This window comes from Aedes aegypti, chromosome 3 (genome assembly GCF_002204515.2).
Source record: "Aedes aegypti strain LVP_AGWG chromosome 3, AaegL5.0 Primary Assembly, whole genome shotgun sequence".
In the NCBI taxonomy this organism is placed as follows: Eukaryota; Metazoa; Arthropoda; class Insecta; order Diptera; family Culicidae; genus Aedes; species Aedes aegypti.
This window is the reverse complement of record NC_035109.1, coordinates 212,687,424-212,709,397: the sequence shown is the minus strand read 5'-3', so window position 1 is coordinate 212,709,397 and position 21,974 is coordinate 212,687,424. Positions and strand designations below refer to the sequence as shown.

At 38.0% G+C, this 21,974-nt stretch overlaps 1 protein-coding gene across 2 annotated transcripts; it reads left to right on the top strand.

The window, feature by feature from the left end:
• The first annotated feature begins 4,277 nt into the window (after positions 1–4,277).
• Positions 4,278–21,206, top strand: LOC5570009 (gustatory receptor for sugar taste 43a). Of its 2 annotated transcripts, none has more exons than XM_021852860.1 (14): positions 4,278–4,410; positions 4,731–4,903; positions 5,004–5,058; positions 13,201–13,345; positions 14,278–14,386; positions 14,509–14,571; positions 14,916–15,059; positions 15,146–15,256; positions 20,059–20,152; positions 20,235–20,331; positions 20,394–20,489; positions 20,572–20,640; positions 20,738–20,827; positions 20,886–21,206. In XM_021852860.1, exons 2-14 carry the CDS (start codon positions 4,747–4,749, stop codon positions 20,985–20,987), a joined length of 1,332 nt encoding a protein of 443 aa, XP_021708552.1. In that variant the 5' UTR covers positions 4,278–4,410; positions 4,731–4,746; the 3' UTR covers positions 20,988–21,206. The 2 variants fall into 2 exon arrangements, with proteins under 2 accessions (XP_021708552.1, XP_001658898.3); XM_001658848.3 differs by having other exon boundaries at positions 4,279–4,410; positions 13,213–13,345.
• Positions 21,207–21,974: the final 768 nt, after the last annotated feature.

Sequence of the window (21,974 nt, the reverse complement as noted above, 5' to 3'; positions counted from 1 at the left end):
GGCCACATTGGAACCGGTTCCGGATGTTCCGGATTATGGTTCCATGGTGTCATGTTAGATGTTACTCAGAAACCATATCCTGTGTCCACGCTATTTGCATTACCCAGATAAGGAAAAAGGGTCAGGGGGGATGTCGCACCCAAAGATTGTAACACCAACTAACCGCATTAACTTTAGAATTTGTTTCAAATTAATTGATCGAGTGATCTCCAAATTGTGACCATTTGAAAATTGAAGGTGTGTCCCAGGCTTATAAGGGTTAAACGCGCATACCCACGGTATTGGGCTTTCAGAAAGCAATATCTGTCGTCGTATGGGGATGTGGTGAGCATCGTGGCATCAGATCTGAACTGACTGAAACTCTCCGGATCCGAGAAAAACAGCAGAAGCCTCTCAGGGAAGTGTTGGCGGACCTGGTTTTGGAATATATTTATTTGATCAATCTGTTTTTGAAGCATATCAATATCCGAGCTTGGTTGTCGTTCGTTTCCTGTCTTTTTCCCCTTTCAAATTGTCCTCTTCTCGTCACGTCTCTTACAAACCGTTTCTGTTCAGTTTGGTTACAGATCTGGACATCCTGTCCCATAAAACTTTATCAGATTAGTAGTCTAAGTAGCTTAAATATCATTATAAGAGTACAATTGAAATCCCGAAAAAGTCTTTCTTTTCCTGATGTATAAATGTATTCCCTAACCTCGAATCAACCGTGAGTTCTTAGATTCCCCAAACTAACATAGTTTTTTTTAATAAATGCAAATTATAAAATGTAAATAATGTTAAAATAAGAAAACATTTCGGCTCTGTTAAGCCCTACGGCGCCCGAGCTTGCCAAATAAACGAGATAAGTATCCACACCTTTTCCATCAAACTTAAATTTCTTGTCTCGTTTAGTTTCAATCGATACTGTATAGTTTTTATTAGTTGGCATCAATTATTTCTGACCAGTTGTCTGCAATGGCGATTTCTAGTACATTTATCTGGTTCATTTTTTTTATATCTGAAGTCCAGATGAAGCATTGTTAAATCGTAAAAAAGGATGTCTTCTTGAAATTAACCCTTACCATCGCATATTTAGAGAAAGAATCTACTATTTGCATGACCAAAATCGAAATCTTATAGATTTCTGGCGAAAATGGTTACATGATCAGCATATACGGTTACCTTGATTATTTTCCCGTAGACTAGGATACCGCTCATATGATATATGCTGCTTATCAGAAGCTCAATGTAAAGTGAGAACTGAACCATACCACAGATAACAGACGTTTAAGTCCGATTGTAAAACTGTTGTCTTACACAACGGTTGTTTTAAATGGCAACACAACTAGCAACATCGTGCTAATTTTTTTTCTTTTTTCTTTTTTCTTTTTTTTTTATTTCTTTATTAGTATCATTCCAAACATTACATTCATTATTTCTTATATCTAGGTGTTCTGTGTTATTAGACAACATTATCATCCTAATTTGGTAAAACAAATCTAAGATTTTATTAACATTTTGTTAACAACATATTACATTTCATTTGCCGTAGCAGTTCAGATTTTTTACAGGTGAGTTGCTTATAAGAGAAAAAAAATCGTTTTGAATATACTTAACCTAACTTAACCTAAACATATAACGCATTAATCGTGGAAATAGAAGATTGTAACGATTTTTGCATGAAATTATTGATTATTTTATTTGACATTTGTTCCAATGTTTCAACATTGAATATTCTATGTAACTCATTGGTACTATACCAGGGAGGAAGCCTCAGAATCATTTTCAAAATTTTATTTTGAATTCTCTGCAGAGCTTTCTTCCTGGTATTACAACAGCTAGTCCATATTGGTACAGCATGCAACATGGCTGGCCTGAAAATTTGTTTGAATATCAAAAGCTTGTTCTTTAGACAAAGTTTTGATTTTCTATCAATAAGTGGATAGAGACATTTTACATATTTGTTACATTTGGCTTGAATGCCCTCAATGTGATTTTTGAAAGTTAAATTCTTATCTAGCATGACCCCTAGATACTTAACTTCATCTGACCAATTTATTGGAACCCCTCTCATCGTGACAACATGTCTACTTGAAGGTTTGAAATAAAGAGCTTTTGGTTTATGCGGGAATATTATTAGTTGAGTTTTGGAAGCATTAGGAGAAATCTTCCATTTTTGCAAGTATGAAGAAAAAATATCCAAACTTTTTTGCAATCGACTACAGATGACACGCAGGCTTCGTCCTTTGGCGGAGAGGCCTGTGTCATCCGCAAACAAAGATTTTTGACATCCCTGAGATAACTCAGGTAAGTCAGATGTGAAAATATTGTATAATATTGGTCCCAAAACGTTGCCTTGGGGAACACCAGCTCTTACAGGAAATCTTTCAGATCTGGAGTTCTGATAATTAACCTGAAGTGTTCGATTTGACAGATAACTTTGAATTATTCTAACAATGTATGTTGGAAAATTAAAGTTTTTCAATTTTACAATCAAACCTTCATGCCAAACACAGTCGAATGCTTTTTCTATGTCTAGAGGAGCAAGACCAGTAGAATAGCCTTCAGATTTGTTGGAACGGATCAAATTTGTTACACGTAAGAGTTGATGAGTGGTCGAATGTCCATGGCGGAATCCGAACTGTTCATTGGCAAAAATTGAATTTTCGTTGATGTGGGCCATCATTCTGTTCAAAATAACCTTTTCAAAAAGTTTACTGATGGAGGAAAGCAAACTGATTGGCCGATAGCTAGAAGCTTCTGCTGGATTTTTGTCTGGTTTTAAAATTGGAACAACCTTAGCATTTTGCCATTTGTCAGGAAAATATGCTAATTGAAAACATTTGTTAAATATATCAACTAAAAATGATAAGCTACTTTCTGGAAGTTTCTTGATGAGGATGTAGAAAATTCCATCATCGCCAGGAGCTTTCATATTTTTGAATTTTTTAATTATAGTTCTCACTTCATCCAAATCAGTCTCCCAGACATTTTCGAAAACGTTCTCTTGATTGAGAATATTTTCGAAGTCCTGAGTAACTTGATTTTCAATTGGACTAGTAAGTTCTAAATTAAAATTGTGCGCACTTTCAAACTGCATAGCAAGTTTTTGAGCTTTTTCGCAATTAGTTAGTAATAATTTGTTTTCCTCTTTCAATGCTGGTATTGGCTTCTGAAGTTTTTTCAAGATTTTAGATAATTTCCAAAAGGGCTTAGAGCCAGGGTCCAATTTAGAAATTTTTATTTTCAAAATTTTTGTTTCTTAAATCTGCAAAACGTTTTTTAATTTCTTTCTGCAAATCCTGCCATATAATTTTCATAGCAGGATCGCGAGTGCGTTGAACATCGTGCTACTTGTGTTGCCATTCCCATGGCGATGTAAGTGGTGAATGTGAAACATTTTAAGATACTTATATTCACCACTAATTGCCGCAATACGATGTTTGGCGGCGCTAGTGATTTCAACGTGTTTAAGTTTGAATATTTACACATGTATTTAGAAGATTTTTGTTCTAGCATATAAACAGAATAAAACAGTAATTGATATTAATTTAAAAAGAAATTTTGTATTAGTAATAATACATAGTATTGGTAAAATTAAACATCATAACATAAACACCTTACTGTAGATTTTCCACGTTACCTTATCGTATAGAGATTTTAAACCAGTTCAGCAGGAAATCCATATTGTTCCAAGAACTTTGCCTTCTGCATATCCAAGCTCACAATGAAAGCTTTTAAACGTTTACATTCCATTGATCGCGTTTTTTGAGGTATTTTTCAAGATTTCAAAGTGTTCCTGTTAAAATTTGTAGGTCAAGCGTCTGAGCCTAGGGACTTCTTTTTTGTTTCAGTGTCTCAAGAATTCCTTTCTGTGAAATGTGGCGTAGAAGAGAGCTGGCCTCATCTGTGTTTAACTGATTTTCAAAAGACAACAACGGATCACTACCGTGCTCTATTTCGTTGGAAGCTTGACTATGCTGTAATAACAAATGGTGATGCATTTCCGACATGCACAAACAAAATCCATTTCACAAAAAAAATGAAATTTAGCGTGACATAATTTGTGTACCATGCCTAAGCTGTTTCACCTTAAGTTTGACTCATTACATTCTTGGGCACAGTACCCCACTTTTCGTTACACTATTTGAGGAAAACAGGAAAGTCTTGTCTACTTGTCTACCATGTAGCAATGTGAACGACTGCTTATGACAAAAGAGTAAATATACTTGAAGTGGAAAATGGAAAATTAACAATACCACATGTTCGCTCCAGATTGAAACTGGAGCTATATAAACGGCTAATCCTAGGTGCCTAAAGTCCATATCTGCAAAAGCGATTCGTTCGGAAATACCTGGTCAACTTAATCGTTCATAGTGTGTCTCTTTCACTCAACCAGCATCGAGTTAGCTTCCATTGTTGTGATAAACGGTACTATCATGTTTCATATCCTCAATCTGATACTAATGGGATTACAGTGGTGGTGTGGTTGAATTTCGAAAAGCATCCAAAGTGATTCTCTTAAATGAATGGGATGCTGATGATGGTGCAGTTCTTGTTAAGGATCACACAAGTGTATCTGCTCGAAATTATAACCGTTTTGAATGAGATTGGGATATCCTTCGCCACGACACCATGTGAAGTCGCATTAGTGTAGAATAATCTATTATAATAATCTTCCAATGATGTGGCAATAAGATTATTTTTTACATTATCCCTTCTTTTGCATGCTGTCATCGGCTACCGAGTAGAAAAAGAGGAAACACAATGGAGATATCTGAGTCGACAAAAGTGGTGTTTTTTGTTAGCCGGATATTCGGACTGGCGCCGTATGTGGTAAAAAGAACAAGCAAAGGACAAATTGTGGATTACAAGCGGAATCTGGTGCTGGTGATTTACGGCTTAGGCATCGTGTTTTGTTTAGGTAGATAGTGAAACGATGAGTGTGTACAACATTTATCTTGAACTGCATAATAAATAAAGTCTGCATTGATATACTCGTATGTTTCACGCTTACATGACAGCTGGATTAACGTACAAAGGGATATTCTTCGATATCAACTCGAAAAAACCAATACGGTAAGTTGGAGTTTTGATTTGTTTCAGAGTATTTGAATAGATTTAAAATTTATGTTGAAAACACATGATATCATCCTACATAAGTGTAGAATATTTTCTAAAATGTTCGGATTTGGGAATTCCTAATTAATCATATGTAACTGCTTTTCAAACAACAGATCATCATTTCAACAGATGATCAATGTCATCACGATAGACTATTAGATATTATTTTGAACATTATTTCCAACACTAAAATAAAATTTGAACTCGTTAGTATTATAACCAGCCTGCATGAAAAGGTGTGAAAAAATATCAATTTCACCCGAAATTATGGTTTATCGTTATGATTCTGCCGTCGACATCAACATTTGCAACTTTTATGTTACTAGGGATTCTTTGTGTGCTTATGCATTTTGTAGTATACATTTACAATCTTTTTTGATGGATTTTCGCTCACGCGTCTTGTTTATAACCAAAGTTCACTTTTTGCCTAATATTATTCTTTCTGAATTTACGTTCTAACTGGATGCCTTCCGAATTCTTTCAGAATGTTATCAGACTGTCATTCATGGATGTAGCGAGAATTTCTATCAAGGGAAAAGGGGGTTTGCAAGCGACTTCAAAAGTTTATTCACGAATTTATACAGTCACTTGACCATTTTTGTACGAAACACAAAAAAAAACCAGATTGAGAAAGTTAAAAAAATCGATTGATATGGTTCCCAGGGCCTTAGCCGAGTGGTTAAAATCCGCGGCTACAAAGCAAAGCCATGCTGAAAGTGTCTGGGTTCGATTCCCGGTAGGTCTATAATCTTTTTGTCATGGAAATTTCCTTGACTTCCCTGGGCATAGAGTATCATCTTACTTGCTACACGATATACGAATGCGAAAATGGCAACTTTAGGCAAGAAAGCTTTTAGTTAATAACTATGGAAGTGCTCATTAGAACACTTAACCTAGAAGCAGGATCTGTCTAAGTGTGGATTTAATGCCAAGAAGGAGAAGAAGAGAGGGAGAAGAAAAGAGTTCCCATTGACCGGAAATTTCAGTGTTGTCAGTTATTGAACAGGAATATTAGGATTTCATACAGTTCCTACAAGAACTCTCAGAGATTTATTCCACCAGCAAATTCTTTTAGGGAAAACTCCCGAATTTCACCAGGCATGTATCAAGTATTTCTCCCAAGAACTCGACAGAAAACCCCACACAAAAATGTCTATGGATTCCCTTAGAGTATTTTTTCCAGGATTTGTTTTAAGTTTACCCTCTGGATAAACTGCTTTGCCTCTACATATGTTTTGAAGTATTTCCGCTTGAATTCTTCAGGAATTAAACTCGGATTTTGTCTAATAATTGATAGAATTGATCATGGAATTCTTTAAAATTTAATCAAGTTTTTTCTTGAGATACCAATAAGATAATTATTTAGATTTAGACATTAGCTACACCATGAATCTAAATATTTCTTTCAAATCACCAAAAGATTCATATAAAAATTCCTCCACGGATGTCTCTAGAAACTCCTCCAAAATAGTAACATTAAATTCCATAGGAGCTCTTCTTGTTATCCCTTTAAGCATAGTTTGGAACAATTCATCCATAGATTTCCACATAAATTTTCCCAACAGTGCATCGAAAATAGATCCAAGTGTTTCTTAAGGAATTCCTTCTCCTTACTTTTCCATGGATTTCCCCATGATGTTTACCTAATATGCCTTGCAGAAGCTTATGGAATCTAAGAAAAAAATTTAAATTAATTCAGCATTTGTTTTTTTGGTATGTTTAGTGGAATTTATTAATTAAGTTTAGTTAAATCTGATGTAAGCATTATTTGAAAGCATGTAAAAATTTCTTAAACTAGTCCTAATGCACATTTGGAAGGATTCCTGTTTGATAATTTGGAGGAGTCCTGACAAAAATCATTGGTTTGTTCCTAGAGAAACCTAATAATACGTTTAAAAATGTAATTCCTGTTTAAAATCAAATCATATCACTTGATCTACTTCTGATTGATTTATAAAAATATTTCTCCAGAGGTACTATTGGAAGTTCTCGAATTTTCTACAACAATGCCGACTAAATACTTGAAATTTTTTTTGAAAGAATATCAAAGAATAGTCTGGATGAGTTTGTGCATGAATTTGCCATATGTTAGTTTTATGCAAAAGTTGGAGATGTTTTCAATGAAGTTCCTAATAGAATCCTTCAAAAATTCTATGAATTATTTGGAATTTGGTGGAATCTGAACAACTAACAATAAATTGAATAGTGTGTGAATTTTTTAAGAATTTCATAAGAGGAGCGTGTTAAATTTTTGTATTTCTGAATTTACTTAATTTTTCTTTTTTTTAATGCAAAAGCATTTATCTTAAGCCAATACATGGAGAAACTTTTCAGCAAGTTCTTTTCGAAGCTAATAATGAATGAATTTCTAATGTTTTTATGAAATTTTGGCAGGATTCCAAAGACGCATAAAACACGATAAACCTGTAGCTATGTGTTGAAGAAATTTAAAGTATTTCGAGGAGTGCTTTCTGGATATTAGTTCTGGAGTGGTTGTTCAAGGAATTCCTTCGGTTTAGGATAACTTGGTAGATCTTTGGTAGGAATCTTTCAAGTTCAATAATAGATTTTTGACAGATTTCTCCCAAAATATATTATGGACGCCCCGAAAAACATTCGTAATATGCGTTGGCAACACACCCGCTCTCATGAGAAGGTAGGATTGTTGGTTAAATGTTTGAATGAATTATCGTAAGATCATTGGTGGACTCCAAACATTCTTCAACAGCGGTCAGGGAGGAGTGAGGCAACGCCAAATTCTCTGATTGGTCCTCATCAAATCCTCTCAAGATTATCATCAGAATCTTCTCAGCATGTTCATCAGAATCCTCTCAGAACTTTTATCAGAATTCTCATCAGAATCCTCTCAGAATTGTCTTCAAAATCCTCTTAAGGTGATTATAAAACGAAGCCAAACTTTGAATTTTCAAGTGCGCAAGACTTGAGAATCTGACAACAGTTTGCGTTGAAAATCAATCAAATTACTGATGACCAATGGGATAGAATTCCAACGCGAAGTGCTCTTTGGTTCTCAAGTCTTGTGCTCTTGAAAATTTGAGGTCTTCGTTCTATACTCACCTTAAGATTCCAAAATCCTCTCGAAATTATCATCAGAATCCTCTCAGAATCGTCTCAGGATTGTTATCAGATTCCTATCAGGATTCTTATCAGATTCCTTTCGAGATTCTTATCAGAATTTTCTAGGAATTGTCATCAGAATTCTCTGTGGGTTTTCATCAGAATACCTCAGTATTCTCATCAAAATACGCTCAGAATCCTTTCAAGATCCTCATGAAAATATTCTTATCATATAGCTACGTCTATGCTCTCATTAAAATATTTACTATATTCTAAAAAAAATCTTCATAGAATTCTCATCATAATTCACTCAGGATTCCTAAAAGAATCCTCAACAATCTCGTTAAAATTATCGACAGAATACTTTCAGGAATCACTTCAGACTCCTTTCAGGATGCTTATCAGAATCATCACAAGATTATGATCAGAATCCTCACAAGATTATGATCAGAATTTTTGAAGATTTCATCATATTTCTCTCAGGATTCACATTAGAATCTGCACAGGGTCCCTCTAGATTTTCATCTCTCTAGATTCTCACTAAAGTCCTCTTAAGGTTCTCATCAGAATCTTCTCAGCATTTTTGTCAGAATCCTCTCAGAATTTTTATTGGAATTCTCCCAGAATTCTCATCACAATCCTCTCAGAATTGTTTTCAAAACCCTCTTAAGATTTTCATCAATATCCTCTCTGGTCTTTCATCAGAATCCTCTCAAAATTATCATAAGAATCCTCTCCTCAGAATTTCCTAAGGATTGTCATCAGAATTTTCCCTGGGTTTTCATCAGAATCCCTTAGGATTCTCATCAAAATACGCTCAGGGTTCTCACTATGTCTTTGCTAGATTCTCATCAGAATCCTCTCAAGATCATCATGAAAATCTTCTTAGGATTCTCATCTCATTAGAACACTCACTGATTTTTTAAAGATTTTTCTCAGGCTTTTAAAAAGAATACCCGCAGGACTCTCACCAAAATCATTTCGTAAATCTTATCAGAATCCTCTTCTGCATCTAATAAAAATTCTCATCAAAAATTCACTTATGATTTTCATCAGAATCCTTTAAGGAATCTCATCAGAATCCTATCCAAAATGGAATTTCTTTCAAATATCATTTGGACGCTTTTGAAGCTGAAACTGGTTGGTGTTCATACAGACCAGACAATAACTTTTTGGCCTTGAAAATTCAAGATAAGTCAAGGACATCTTCAGTTGTGATCTTCACAATTTTATTTTGATACGGATGCTTAATTTATCATATAGTTTTCTTAAAATTCTAAAGCAAATGATATCCATATTTTGTTATTTCAACTGATTAGGATACGCTTTCCATTAGAAATCATTAAACATAACTTGGTCCAGACTTATTTAACACCGAACAACGGTTACCCTACACAAATCCGTTAAGATTTTGAGAATTGATCGATTTGATGAAAATACATGAAAATACATGAGTGCAGCAATGTTCTGCGCACGCTTGCATTCGACGTAACCTCCAAGCACTCTGCAAATGCATTTCTGTGTTTTCGGCTTGCATTTTTGCATTTGTTATCAATAACAGATTAATCACAGACAAACAGACGTAACACATAGAACAAATTTCAAAGCAAAGCAAGCAAATTGACTGGACCTAGTGAAAATCGTGCCTCGGCTGTTAAACCCGGCTTTCAGCATGACACCCTCTAGCGCAATGTTGAACAACATGCACGAAAGTCCATCACCTTGTCTTAACCCCCCGCGGGATTCGAACGAACTGGAGTGTTCGTCCGAATTTTTTACGCAGTTCTGCATACCATCCATCATCGCTCTAACCAGCCATGTGAGCTTCCCGGGAAAGCTGTTCTCGTTCATGATTTTCCATAGCTTTATGTGGTCGATACTGTCGTATGCCTTTAAAATCAATGAACATGTGATGCGTAGGGACTTTGTATTCCTGGCATTTTTGGAGGTTTTTCCATACTGTAAAGATCTGGTCCGTTGGCGAGCGGTAATTTACGAAACTTGGAATAATACTTTGTAGGTGTCATTTAGAATAGTGATCGCTCGATAGTTCTTACATTCTAGCTTGTCGCCTTTTTTGTAGATGGGGCATATAATCCCTTGCTACAGCGTTGTCCGATAGATTTTGCTCGCGGTTTCGCGCGTGTTCTCGTCGCTGGAGATTTTTTTTTTCCCTGTTTTGGAGCGTCTTGCTGGGTAGTGCTTCGTGAAGCCCAAGCAGGACAGTTTGGTTTTGCGTCGTCCGATAGATTTAGCTCGCGGTTTCGCGCGTGTTTTCGTCGCTGGAGATGTTTTGGAGCGTCTTGCTGGGTAGTGCTTCGTGAAGCCCAAGCAGGACAGTTCGGTATTGCGTCGTCCGATAGATTTTGCTCGCGGTTTCGCGCGTGTTCTCGTCGCTGGAGATTTTTTCCCCTGTTTCGGAGCGTCTTGCTGGGTAGTGCTTCGTGAAGCCCAAGCAGGACAGTTCGGTTTTGCGTCGTCCGATAGATTTTGCTCACGGTTTCGCGCGTGTTCTCGTCACTGGAGATTTTTTTCCCTGTTTCGGAGCGTCTTGCTGGGTAGTGCTTCGTGAAGCCCAAGTAGGACAGTTCGATTTTGCGTCGTCAGATAGGTTTTGCTCGCGGTTTCGCGCGGTTTTCGTCGCCGGAGATATTTTTTTTTCCTGTTTCGGAGCGTCTTGCTGAGTAGTGCTTCGTGAAGCCCAAGCAGGACAGTTCGGTTTTGCGTCGTCAGATAGGTTTTGCTCACGGTTTCGCGCGTGTTTTCGTCGCCGAAGTTTTTTTCCTGTTTTGGAGCGTCTTGCTGGGTAGTGTTTCGTGAAGCCCAAGCAGGACAGTTCGGTTTTGCGTCGTCCGATGGATTTTGCTCACGGTTTCGCGCGTGTTTTTGTCGCCGGGATTTTTTTTTACGCGTATCGTTATTTTATACAATCCGATGACTCTGGAGGGATCGGTTTTGCTTTTTACTGGCTATTAAGCAAAAATATTACTGCACAATCGACAAGCATTTCGCGAAATACTATTTATACTATAAATAAACTATTGTTTTCTCTTTTGATTGCCGGCATTCAAAAGATTGCCTTGTTCCTGAAAGTAGTCAGGATGAGATTATTAAAAAGAAACATGAATGTTGCTAGTATCCAATCTACGAAGTATACCGTAAATACGCTAACGCTAACGCTAACGCTATAGGGCATATAATCCCTTGCTACCACTCCTCCAGTAGCTGTTCTGTCTCCTAGTTTCTGACTATCTGCCGACCAACAAACGACCAACTCCTCCGGGACCATCTTAATGAGTTCCGCACCGATACCATCCTTCCAAGCTGCCTTGTTATTCTTGCGCTGTTGAACGGCATCCTTAACTTCCCTCAAAGTGGGAGCTGGTTGGTTGCTATTGTACAACATTCCGACGTAGTCATTTCTTCCGCTGCCTTGAACCTCCGTGCCTGCACATTTCGGCTCGTGGCACGGGAATGCGTTGTTTTTTTTATATAGAACTTTCGAGTTTCTGGGGTGCGGTGCAACAGCTCCAATTCTACGTATTCCGTGTCCTCTAGGCGGCGCTTTTTCACCTGGAACAGACGGGTCTGCTGCCTTCACTTCTGTTTATAATGTTCCATGTTCTGTCGAGTACCTTGCTGCAGCATTATTGCCCGCGCTGTGTTCTTCTCTTCCAAAATCATTCTACACTCGAACCAATCGTTCCGTCGAGAGGGGTTTCGGCGAGCGAATCCTCTTCCAGCAACATTTGTTCGAGATGGGCGTATGTTATAGTGACACCCGGCTGCTCCAGTCGCTCAAGGTCATACTGAGGCGGGCGTCGGTACCGTAGGTTGTTAACGGCGGAGAGTTTTTGGCGCAGTTTTATATATTTATTTATTTATTTATTGTACTACATCTTCAGTTTAAAAAAAACTCTACAGACTGATGCTTTAAACTATAATACATTACAGAAGCGATATTTGAAAACATTTTTGGATATGCCAAATTTATGTAGATAAGCTATTTCATTAAATTTGCGACAACAGCGATCTACCGGTTTATCCTCACCGAAATTTGTGCGATGCCTGGGCAGCCACAGAGCAGAATGTCGACGGAGCGAACGTGACGGAACGGAGAAATTGATTTTTTGGAGAAGTTCTGGGCAATCCAAATTGCCAGACGTCGAATACGAACATTCGCTTGACCTCGACCCTTCGCCTGTGCTTGTTATTTTTTACGGTTGGCTTGCAGGTCCTGACACCCACCCATAGATTTTCGGAGAACAGCTCCCACCCCCCCTGAATGTTAGGAGGGCCTTAGTGCACAGTTTTGCTAAGAGTCCTTCTCTGGCATTCGGACGATAATCAGCCGCCCATGACATGGGGATCAGACCCTGTTGTGAGCCGCTCCTAACATGGAGTGACGCTTGCAGATGAAACCCCCACCCCTTCCCTGTCAGCATACGACCAAAAGATTCACACTCGGTACAAAATGCCCATAAGGGCCTACGGGCATGAAACGTGGACGATTCTCCAGGAGGACTTGCAAGCACTTGGAGTCTTCGAACGCCGGGTGTTTAGGACGATCTTTGGCGGTGTGTAACAAACGTTATGTGGCGGCGAAGGAAGAACCACGAGCTCGCCCAATTCTTCACGAACCCAGTATCCAGAAGGTGGTCAAAGCTGGCAGGATATGTTGGACAGCAACCCTGAAAAGATATGTTTGCTTCGGATTCGGTTGAGCCGTGTATTGTGGCATGAAATTGTTGATTTTCATTGTAATCTGTTTAGATGTTTACTAAATAAATTAAATGAACTATTATCAATTGATTTCCATTTCTATTAACATGCCTTTTGAGTTGCGATTTTGTGCGCATAATACAAAATGCCATGCGGCTCCATCAATGGATGTATTAAATATAATTGGACAATAGAATCATTCATGCGTATTTCAAAATGTAACGAGTTTAAATCCACATGCTCTACGATAGTTACAATTGTTTCTCTGCATTTTTGAATAATTATTATTGTGGAAAGTTTCGTTTTCAGAATGAAGACGGCAACATCGAAAGTGGTTACCACGCTGGACGTCTCAGTCGTTGTTTCTGCCTGCATTTGTGGGGTCTTTTGCGGAGTGTTTGGGCTTCCATTCGTTCGAGAGCTCAATCAGCGTCTGAACGAGGTAAGTATTCGACCAATTTCTTTTTTTTTTGCTAGCGACCTTTTCAAAAAAAAAGAAGGATTGAGACTGAAAGTAAAATAGAACGTTACGAAACTTCAGCAGAGGAGCTCTGTGATGGGAAAACTAATTGGTTGAGTAATTATTTTCCAGTAGCCAAAATGTACTACACCGGAAATTAATATACTTTACGCTTGGTAGATTAAATAAATTTTTCACGCCCTAGTGATTTTTCCGTTCCCGGAGAAGAAAAGTTTTCCCTTTTGGTTCGAGTACAAGAACGTTTAGATAGACCGTGTTCCATGTTGAATTTTCGGTTCCTTTAAATGGGCCATTCGTACGACCGGCGCACACAAGAGTGTTTAGGGTAAGTCATGGCCAAAATAATTTTCTGCTCTCAATATTTTCCTTATGCCCCAATATTGACTAAAAGAAGTTAAGTATAGCTTAATTGACACTGAGAGAATTAGAAGCAAAGGGATGTAAGTGAAAAAAACTACCTTTGAGAAAGTCGTTTTTGAAGTTTGAAGTTTCGAGCCATTGACACCTATCAATGAGCAATTGTATCGAAAAGCATGTCAAAACATTTTTTGTAAATACAAAATTGGATAAATTAACTATGGTTCCTTAACCAACTCGATTTCGAGATATGAATAAAAACGAGTAAGGGTGAGTTGACTGTATAACGAAAAAGATGAGAAAATCATTGAACATCTACTTTTTTGCACTCTTGTCGCATTTTTTCAATGTTATTTGACGTATTCTCAATGAAGTCACAACATGTGGTATACTATAAGCTACGGTTGAAAATGTAGCGGCATCTAAACCCTCAATTTTTCAAATTTGAAGTTATGGCCACGAATTTGTTCTAGTTACTCTCCTGTGCGACGACGAGGTCTCACCATTATTCCAAATTTAATTCGAATCATTTCTAGGCGGACGATATGCTTTCGATGTACTTTGCAGCTGGAAAACAGGACATGGAGAAACGAAAAGGTCTCACGATGCTGACCGTGGTGGGTGTCATCATAACAGGTGCTCTAGGTGAGACATTTTTTGCTTGATCCTCTCCTGCAATACGGTTGGTCTCGAGTGACTGCTGCCGGTGCCCGGGAGGCATTTGGGAACCGACATAAAATAATGGGATAAGTTGCTTAATTTTCCAGCTCTCGACATTTGGGTCTGGTATCGGATAGCGGAGAAAATAAAGAAGGAAAATCAAGACTCAGGTAAGCTAAACGTTTTCCCGATTATTTTCTTACGAACGATTTGCGCCGTTCAATATGATTGATGAGAAATAAATTGGGTGCGTTGAAGCGAGCAGAAATGTGCCTTCTGCAATACGGCATTCACAAATTGTGCTGACAATTCATTCTGGCAATCAAAGGGGAATAAAATAGGGAACTGATTAGGCATGATAATTATTTAATAATTATGTCTCTTAATACGGCAACTTCGCCAGTGGTGTTACTTTGAGTTACGTTGAACTAATGACAAAGAAAGATCCTATACCTACAGCTCTGATGTCAAATGGAAAATGTGGAAAATGATATAGTCATTTTTATTATTTCAGGTGCCAATGTCCTGGGATATTGCCCATTCTATGCTCTGTATTACATTTTAATGATGTTCCACGTTCTATTCGCTCAGTCAGCGTTGGGTATAAATAGGCGATTCCATCGACTCAACATTACTCTCTATCACGTGTTTCCTGAATGTGAGTAACCTTGTGTTTAATAATACGCAAATCGTTCGCTGTGAATTTCAACTTACCGGTTCTGTTTTCTTGGCAATTATTTTCAGTTCACAAAACACCCATAATTGAGATAACATCGGTGTCATCGGCCAACAATGCTTTGGAAATGCTGGAGAACATAATGGAGCCACGGAAAGGTTTAACCTCTGTTTCGCACGGTGCGAAAAGCATTACTTTGTCTATTTATTTTGCATGCTTTTGTGATCACCAGTGCCTCTGTTTTGCTTGTGTATAATTTTATCCATTTGAAGGTGCTTTGTCGCAAGGATATAAAGCCGACCGACCGGTTAGCGAACAAATACATCATCACAAATGTTTATTTAAGCTGTCAACATCATCATAATAATTAATTTCATTCTTCCTCTACGTATGTGTTGTTGAGTATCAACCGAGTTTTGGATAATTTACTACTTTAATTGAGTGTGACGGTGAAAATTTCCCACATCTCCTGTATACATGCCTAGTAGTTGTAAACCACTTCAACATCGCCGAGCACAACTAACATCACTATTCGTTTAGTCAAGCTTTTTTAAAGATTACAGAATACGTATGCGAATAAAACTTTAAGTCTTTATTGATTAGACGGCGTTGAGCTAGCCAAACAGTGTAAAAGTAGGCTTCAATATATTTTGATTCAATAAACTTAGAGCTTGATGAATCTCTAACAAACATTGTAAGTAAGACTGTATATTGTCAATTCAAAAAGTGTTTTTTTTTTCGGATTAATTAATTAATTTTATCTTGTTGGTCATAGTTTACCATTGTGATATTGGCTAACTGTATACATGATCATAAAATACTTAATTTAGGAAGCAGAACTAATGTAAACGATGTATCATAAAGAACGAATACAAAGGAGAAATATTTTATCAAACTATCTATTTGCTTAATCCGTTTCTTATAATTTAGAGCTACCTGCCTCGTACCTCGTTTGTTACAGCTCCATTTTCGTCAGTCGTGGAAAACACTTCTTTAGCTAGACCGTACATTTAGTGTTCTATATTCACTCATTTTCCATTTTCACAACCCCATCAAATGTATTTTCTCAGTACTAGAACCACTGGGCCTGACTCTTTCTTTCCTTGCAACCATGGGCTTCGATTTGTAGAATTGATGATCAACCATATCCTTACTGCCTTTATCTGTACGAAGGATTTCTTTTTTATTTCGCAGCCAACTCTGGCTGAAATTCTAGCACTCGGCATCCGCACACATTCTGTGTATAATAAATTCGGATCCAATACTATCCTGTCCAGCTGCTTTGTTGTTCTTGAGCTGTTTGATAGCATCCTTAACTTCACCTAGTGTGAGAGTTGGCACGTCTCCCTCATCCGCCGTACTGATGAAGCCGCCATTCCTCCAGCTGCCTTGGTCTTCCTCCTCTGCGTTATTCAGGTGTTTATCGTAGTGCTGCTTCCACCTGTCAACCACCTCACGTTCGTCCGTCAAGATACCTCCATTTTTATCCCGGCACATTTCGGTTCGCAGAAAAAAGCCTTTGCGGGATGCATTGAGTTTCTTGCAGAACTTTCGCGTTTCTTGCAGAACTTTCGCGTTTCTTGAGAACGATACAGCTGCACCATCTCTTCGCACTCCAACTCTTCCAGGCGGCGCTTTTTATCCCGGAATAGATAGGTTTGCTGTTTTCGCTTCTGTTTGTATCGTTCCACGTTTTTGCGGGTGCCTTGCTGCAGCATAATCGCCCGCGCTGCATTCTCCTCATCCAAAACCGTCTGACACTCCTCGTCGAACCAACCGTTCCGTCGATTTCCTTTCACGAACCCAATGACACCTTCCACTGCGTTGTTAATGACTGCTTTGACACTCTCCCTCTTCCGGCAAACGTGGCCGATTTGCGATTCAATTTGTTGGGGAGATCTCCAGGTGTACCGATACAGGAGACTGTGCTGGAAGTAGGTACTACGTATGGCCATGTTCTTGGAGGGTGCGAAATTAGTCAGTCTAAGGCCATTTTAGTTCGTAAGCTGGTGAGCGCTGAACTTTCCCATATTCGATCTGAATTCCTCCTCCTGGCCAACCTATGCGTTGAGATCTCCGATAACGATTTTGACATCATGGCTTGGGCAGCTGTCATTTTCACGTTCCAGCTGCACGTAGAAAGCGTCCTTATCGTCACTTGCTAGGTGAGGGCTATGCACTTTGATTATGTTGGTATTGAAGAAACGGCATTTGATCCTCAACTTGCACATTCCGTTGTAGATTGGCCACCACCTAATCACGCGCCTCTGCTTTTCGCCCGTCACGATAAAAGCTGTGCCCAGCTCATGTCTCTGGCCGCATCTCTGGTAGATGGTATATCCATCCCTATACGTACATACGTACTGTCGACCCTTTCCAGCAAACCTCCTACAGCGCTATGATGTCGAACTTGCGGACCTTCAATAATTCGGAAATAATGCGTGTACTTCCCAAGAATTTGAGAGACTTACAATTCCATGATCCGAGTTTCCAATCGTTTTCAATGCCTGGGTCTATGCCGATTATTCTGGAGCGAATTTACATTGTATGCTTCCTTTACTGATGATTTTTAAGGCTGGCTTGTAAGGGCTGCACCAATCTCCTGTCTCGCCGGAGGACCATCGTGCACAGCACTGTTTATAGTCCCACGCTAGTACAAGGACGACGAGCAGCCGCTCCTAATGCTGTTTTGAGCCGCCCATAACATGGAGAACAGACGCTCATATAAGCTACACCCTCAGAAGAGAGGAGCCCCCCTTCCCTGTCAGCATACGACCAAGGTCCCACCGGGATTGGTTACCCGGTCTTCCCTAAGGTTACTCGTATCCCAGGCGGTACCACGGGGAGGTAGGGATAGGAGTTACTGGACAAGAGGCTAAGGGCCACAAATGGGGTCTATTTTATACCTGCAGGTACACGAAGTGCCAATGATACGCATTGTCCAGTCATTTACCACCCATGGGAAATGCACGATGTGTACCTTAGCGTAAGAAAATAGCCCTCCCAAAATTTTAACTTGATTGGTTACTTCACCAGCTGGCGCATTCAATTCGAAGTTTGTAAAGGATATTTGTTTCAAATATATTCAAAATTTACCCTATTTCACTGTTTCGTGCCGTGTACTAGTTGATCGCGTTAAATTGTGTCCATTATGAAAAATTCACTAGTTAATACCCTTATGAACATAATTGCAGAAGGTTGTATCTGGATTTAAGCTAATTTTCATTAACATTTCAGTTGTTGAAAGTAAGGATTGGCTCCTTTTGCTGCAGTTATGGTATGAGGGTAACATATCTACTTCAGATTGTCAAAACACCAACATAATCAATTATGATCAAGATATAGTCGTCTCCAATATTTTTCGCTATGGTATCAAGTAGTGTTTTTGACATTCTGGGTTCAATTAAATGTGTTTAACAATTTTAATGAACCAAACAGTAGATGATGTGCTTTTTCCCATATGTTTGAGCAGGAAATTCCATATTAACTTCAATTTAAATGCGCCAGTCAATGGAACGACCAAATGAGCTGAACTTTTCAGGAAGTCCTTCCCTAACCCTAAGGAACAATTCTGGGGGATGGATGCAACTTTATTTTTCTCCCATACTGAGTTGGGCCAGTCTAATGTAGGGGTTATAACAGCGCTGGTTAATCCTTGAATTTATATTGAAATTAGTAAAAAAAATTGTGACCTTTGCTTCGAGACCGTTTTTGACTCCGCATTTCTACAAAGGTCAAAGAAGTGAAGAATTGGTTGTGGAAAAGTTCGCATAGTCATAGAATTTACCTTGATAAGATGTTAGACAATGACTAACAATTATTAGGCTTACACGTTGTGACTTTGCAGCTTCTAACACATTAATACGCGAATGGCACGTAGTTGTGTTTTTGTTTTTGGTTTTACTTCCCAACTGGGACAGAGCCTGCTTAATAGCTTAGTTATCTTATGAGTACTTCTTCAGTCATTAACTGTGAGCTTTCTTCGCAAATTTGCCACTTACACTGCGGAACACGTTTTTGTCTCAAGCACTACCGCTATTTACTTACATAAGGGTGCTGAATCTATTACCGTTTCCAAAAATATCATAATACCTCTAGTTTTTGAGATATTGGCTATTGAAAATGCAAAATTTTACTGTTTTAACCAACTTGCATGCAAGTTTGTCAGCTTGTATGGCAATATATTTGCATAATTGCCATATAATTCATACTTCATGTCTATAACAATAGTTTTTTTTTTTTTTTTTTTTTTTTTTTTTTATCTTTATTAGGGAGATTTTCAGCCCACGGCTGGTTCATCTCCAAGACAATAGTTATAAATAAAGTTCGTTATACTTTCGATGCTCAAAATTTATTTATTTTTTGATGGTTTAGAAAAGTATTGTATTTTTCCATATAAGAGAAACGAAGAATTATGTATGTAAACTGCAAGCAAGTTGAAAAAATCGATTGTATCTAAATTTAAACGTGCAATTTCAACCAATTCGTGTTTGAAATGAAAATTTAAGTCATATTTGGCATGCTTCACACAAAAGATCATCAAAAAGTTTGATAAATCATGCTTTAAATTTCACGTAAACATAATTGAAAACAGTGTTTTATACAACTTTGGCGACCTATAGCTAAAAATTGTGACGTGCTGGAACATTTCTGAAAACGGCATCAGATACAGCAGAACCCCAAATCTACTAGAGACACATAATTTGATCCCGCAAAAATGTCGTTTTTGTTACTCTGTGTTATTGCATGTGTATATTATGTGGCAAGCACGAAGATACTATAGGCATTGGAAAGTCGAAATAATTTCCTCTACGAAAAGATCCTCGAACGATGGGATTCAAATCCACGACCGTCAAATTGGTCTTGCTAAATACCTCTGTGTGTTCACCGCTACAACTATTTGAGCCCCGTTATATGTTCTACATTACTGCCATTGACAGTGGATTAATTATTTTTCCTTTGCACATACCATACTATTCAGGCCGCAAACGTACCACTATCCCACCCAATCGGATCATCGAGGACCTGGCCTACATCCATGCCTCTTTATCAACCGGAGTGGTTTTGGTTTCGAAGTGAGTAAATTTGCGCTGTGGTCATTATGCGGAATAATTGAGTAGACACAATTTTTGATCACTGCACATAATTCAATTTCAGCACATTTGGCGTGGCATTGCTGGCGGTTTTGGGCTCATGCTTACTGCATTTAGTCGCTACATCTTACTTCCTAATGGTGGAGCTCGTTGGTGAAAGGGTAAATGTGCACCTTTTCCGTATTGAAGATGTTCCTGAGTTCAAATTACTTTGTTGATTTAGGATGCGGTGTTCTCTTGGATCCAAGCTTTATGGTTGTTCATCCACATTTTTCGCTTCCTTCTCACCGTGGAACCCTGCCATATAACGAATGTTGAGGTAAGGTTGATTTCGCTACTGTAAACTCAAACCAATTTGTAACCAAAGGTAGTACTATTTACTTTACTAATGTCTTTTCCAGTCTCGCCGGACGATGACCATTGTTTGTAATTTGATGAGGACCTGCAAAGATTCGCTGACAAAAGAACGTGTATGTACATATGTCCACATTTGATGACATTGATACAGTAGAATCGATTTTTTTTGTCTTTTCATACGCCACCCGGTGACATCGTTACGCTCGTTAGTTAGAGAATTTTTGGCGCCAGTTGGTGGACAATAATTCTGTGTTCACAGCATGCGGTTTGTGCACGATCGATAGACACATAATTACGTCGGTGAGTTTCACCAATCATACCATTTATTCACTGATTTTCAAATGAGTTTGTTTTACAGTACTGTGGAGCTATAGCAACGTATTTGGTGATTTTGATACAATTTAAAGAAGCTGATGATAAACCAAACCAGACGCCCAGATCGTTACGTCTTTTACCTTGAAACATAATTTATGTATCAATGTATTCGAATAACAATGGATAATAATTGGTTAAATTAGTAAATATCTCTATAAAATATGAAAACGTAATAGGACCAAAAACCCAGAATTTCAAATTGAACTTATCTCTGAAAAGCGAACATGAAATTAATGCTGCACCTACATAATGCTATTTTTTTTTCTTGGAAATAAATCTCTGAATTTTTAGAGATGCAAATAAACCACTGAGTTGAGTTATTTTCGTATGTTTCAAAAAAAATAACCACCTCGACATTTTAATATATTAGTGCATGAGTTATGTAAATACATGTGTGTTATTCGAATCAAAACATGACAACAGACAGAAAAACGATCTATAAACGTATTGTATGAGATTTTTGAATATGGGAAATTTGTGTTTTATTTGTTTATAGTTATTTTGATAATATCAAACGTTATACTCAATAGCTGTCGCGCCTTCAAATATCGTCGGGGACGCCAACACTCGTGTCGTGTATCACAAGTGAGTTTTATTTTTCATTTTGTGTACTCTGTACATGATGTTACATGTTTTACATAAAAATGCAATGACTTTGTTTTGAAAAATGGTTTGGCAACACTGATCAAATAAAAAGCACTTTGAATTCCTGACGCTGTGAACAAGTCTCGATTACTTTTTCAAATCGACGTAAGTAACTTCCAGACGGTTTTGAGATAATTAATTCAGAAGAATCACAACCTGTCTTCTAAAACTGTTTTAAAATGAATCACCTTTTTGACATTTTTTCACCGTGTACATTGCTTAAATTTTGCATAAAGACAACTCGCGATCAAAAACTAGGGAGTTCCTATGATTTCCCACAAAAAAATTATGACAAAATGATAAGCCGTTTTATTCAGTTACTTGCGACGTTTTTCTACCAGTGTAAAATCGACTCAAGTAATGTTTTGTTTTGATTCGTGGTTAAGTCACTTTGTCTCTCCATACAGCGGGGCGACGAAAGTAGTGG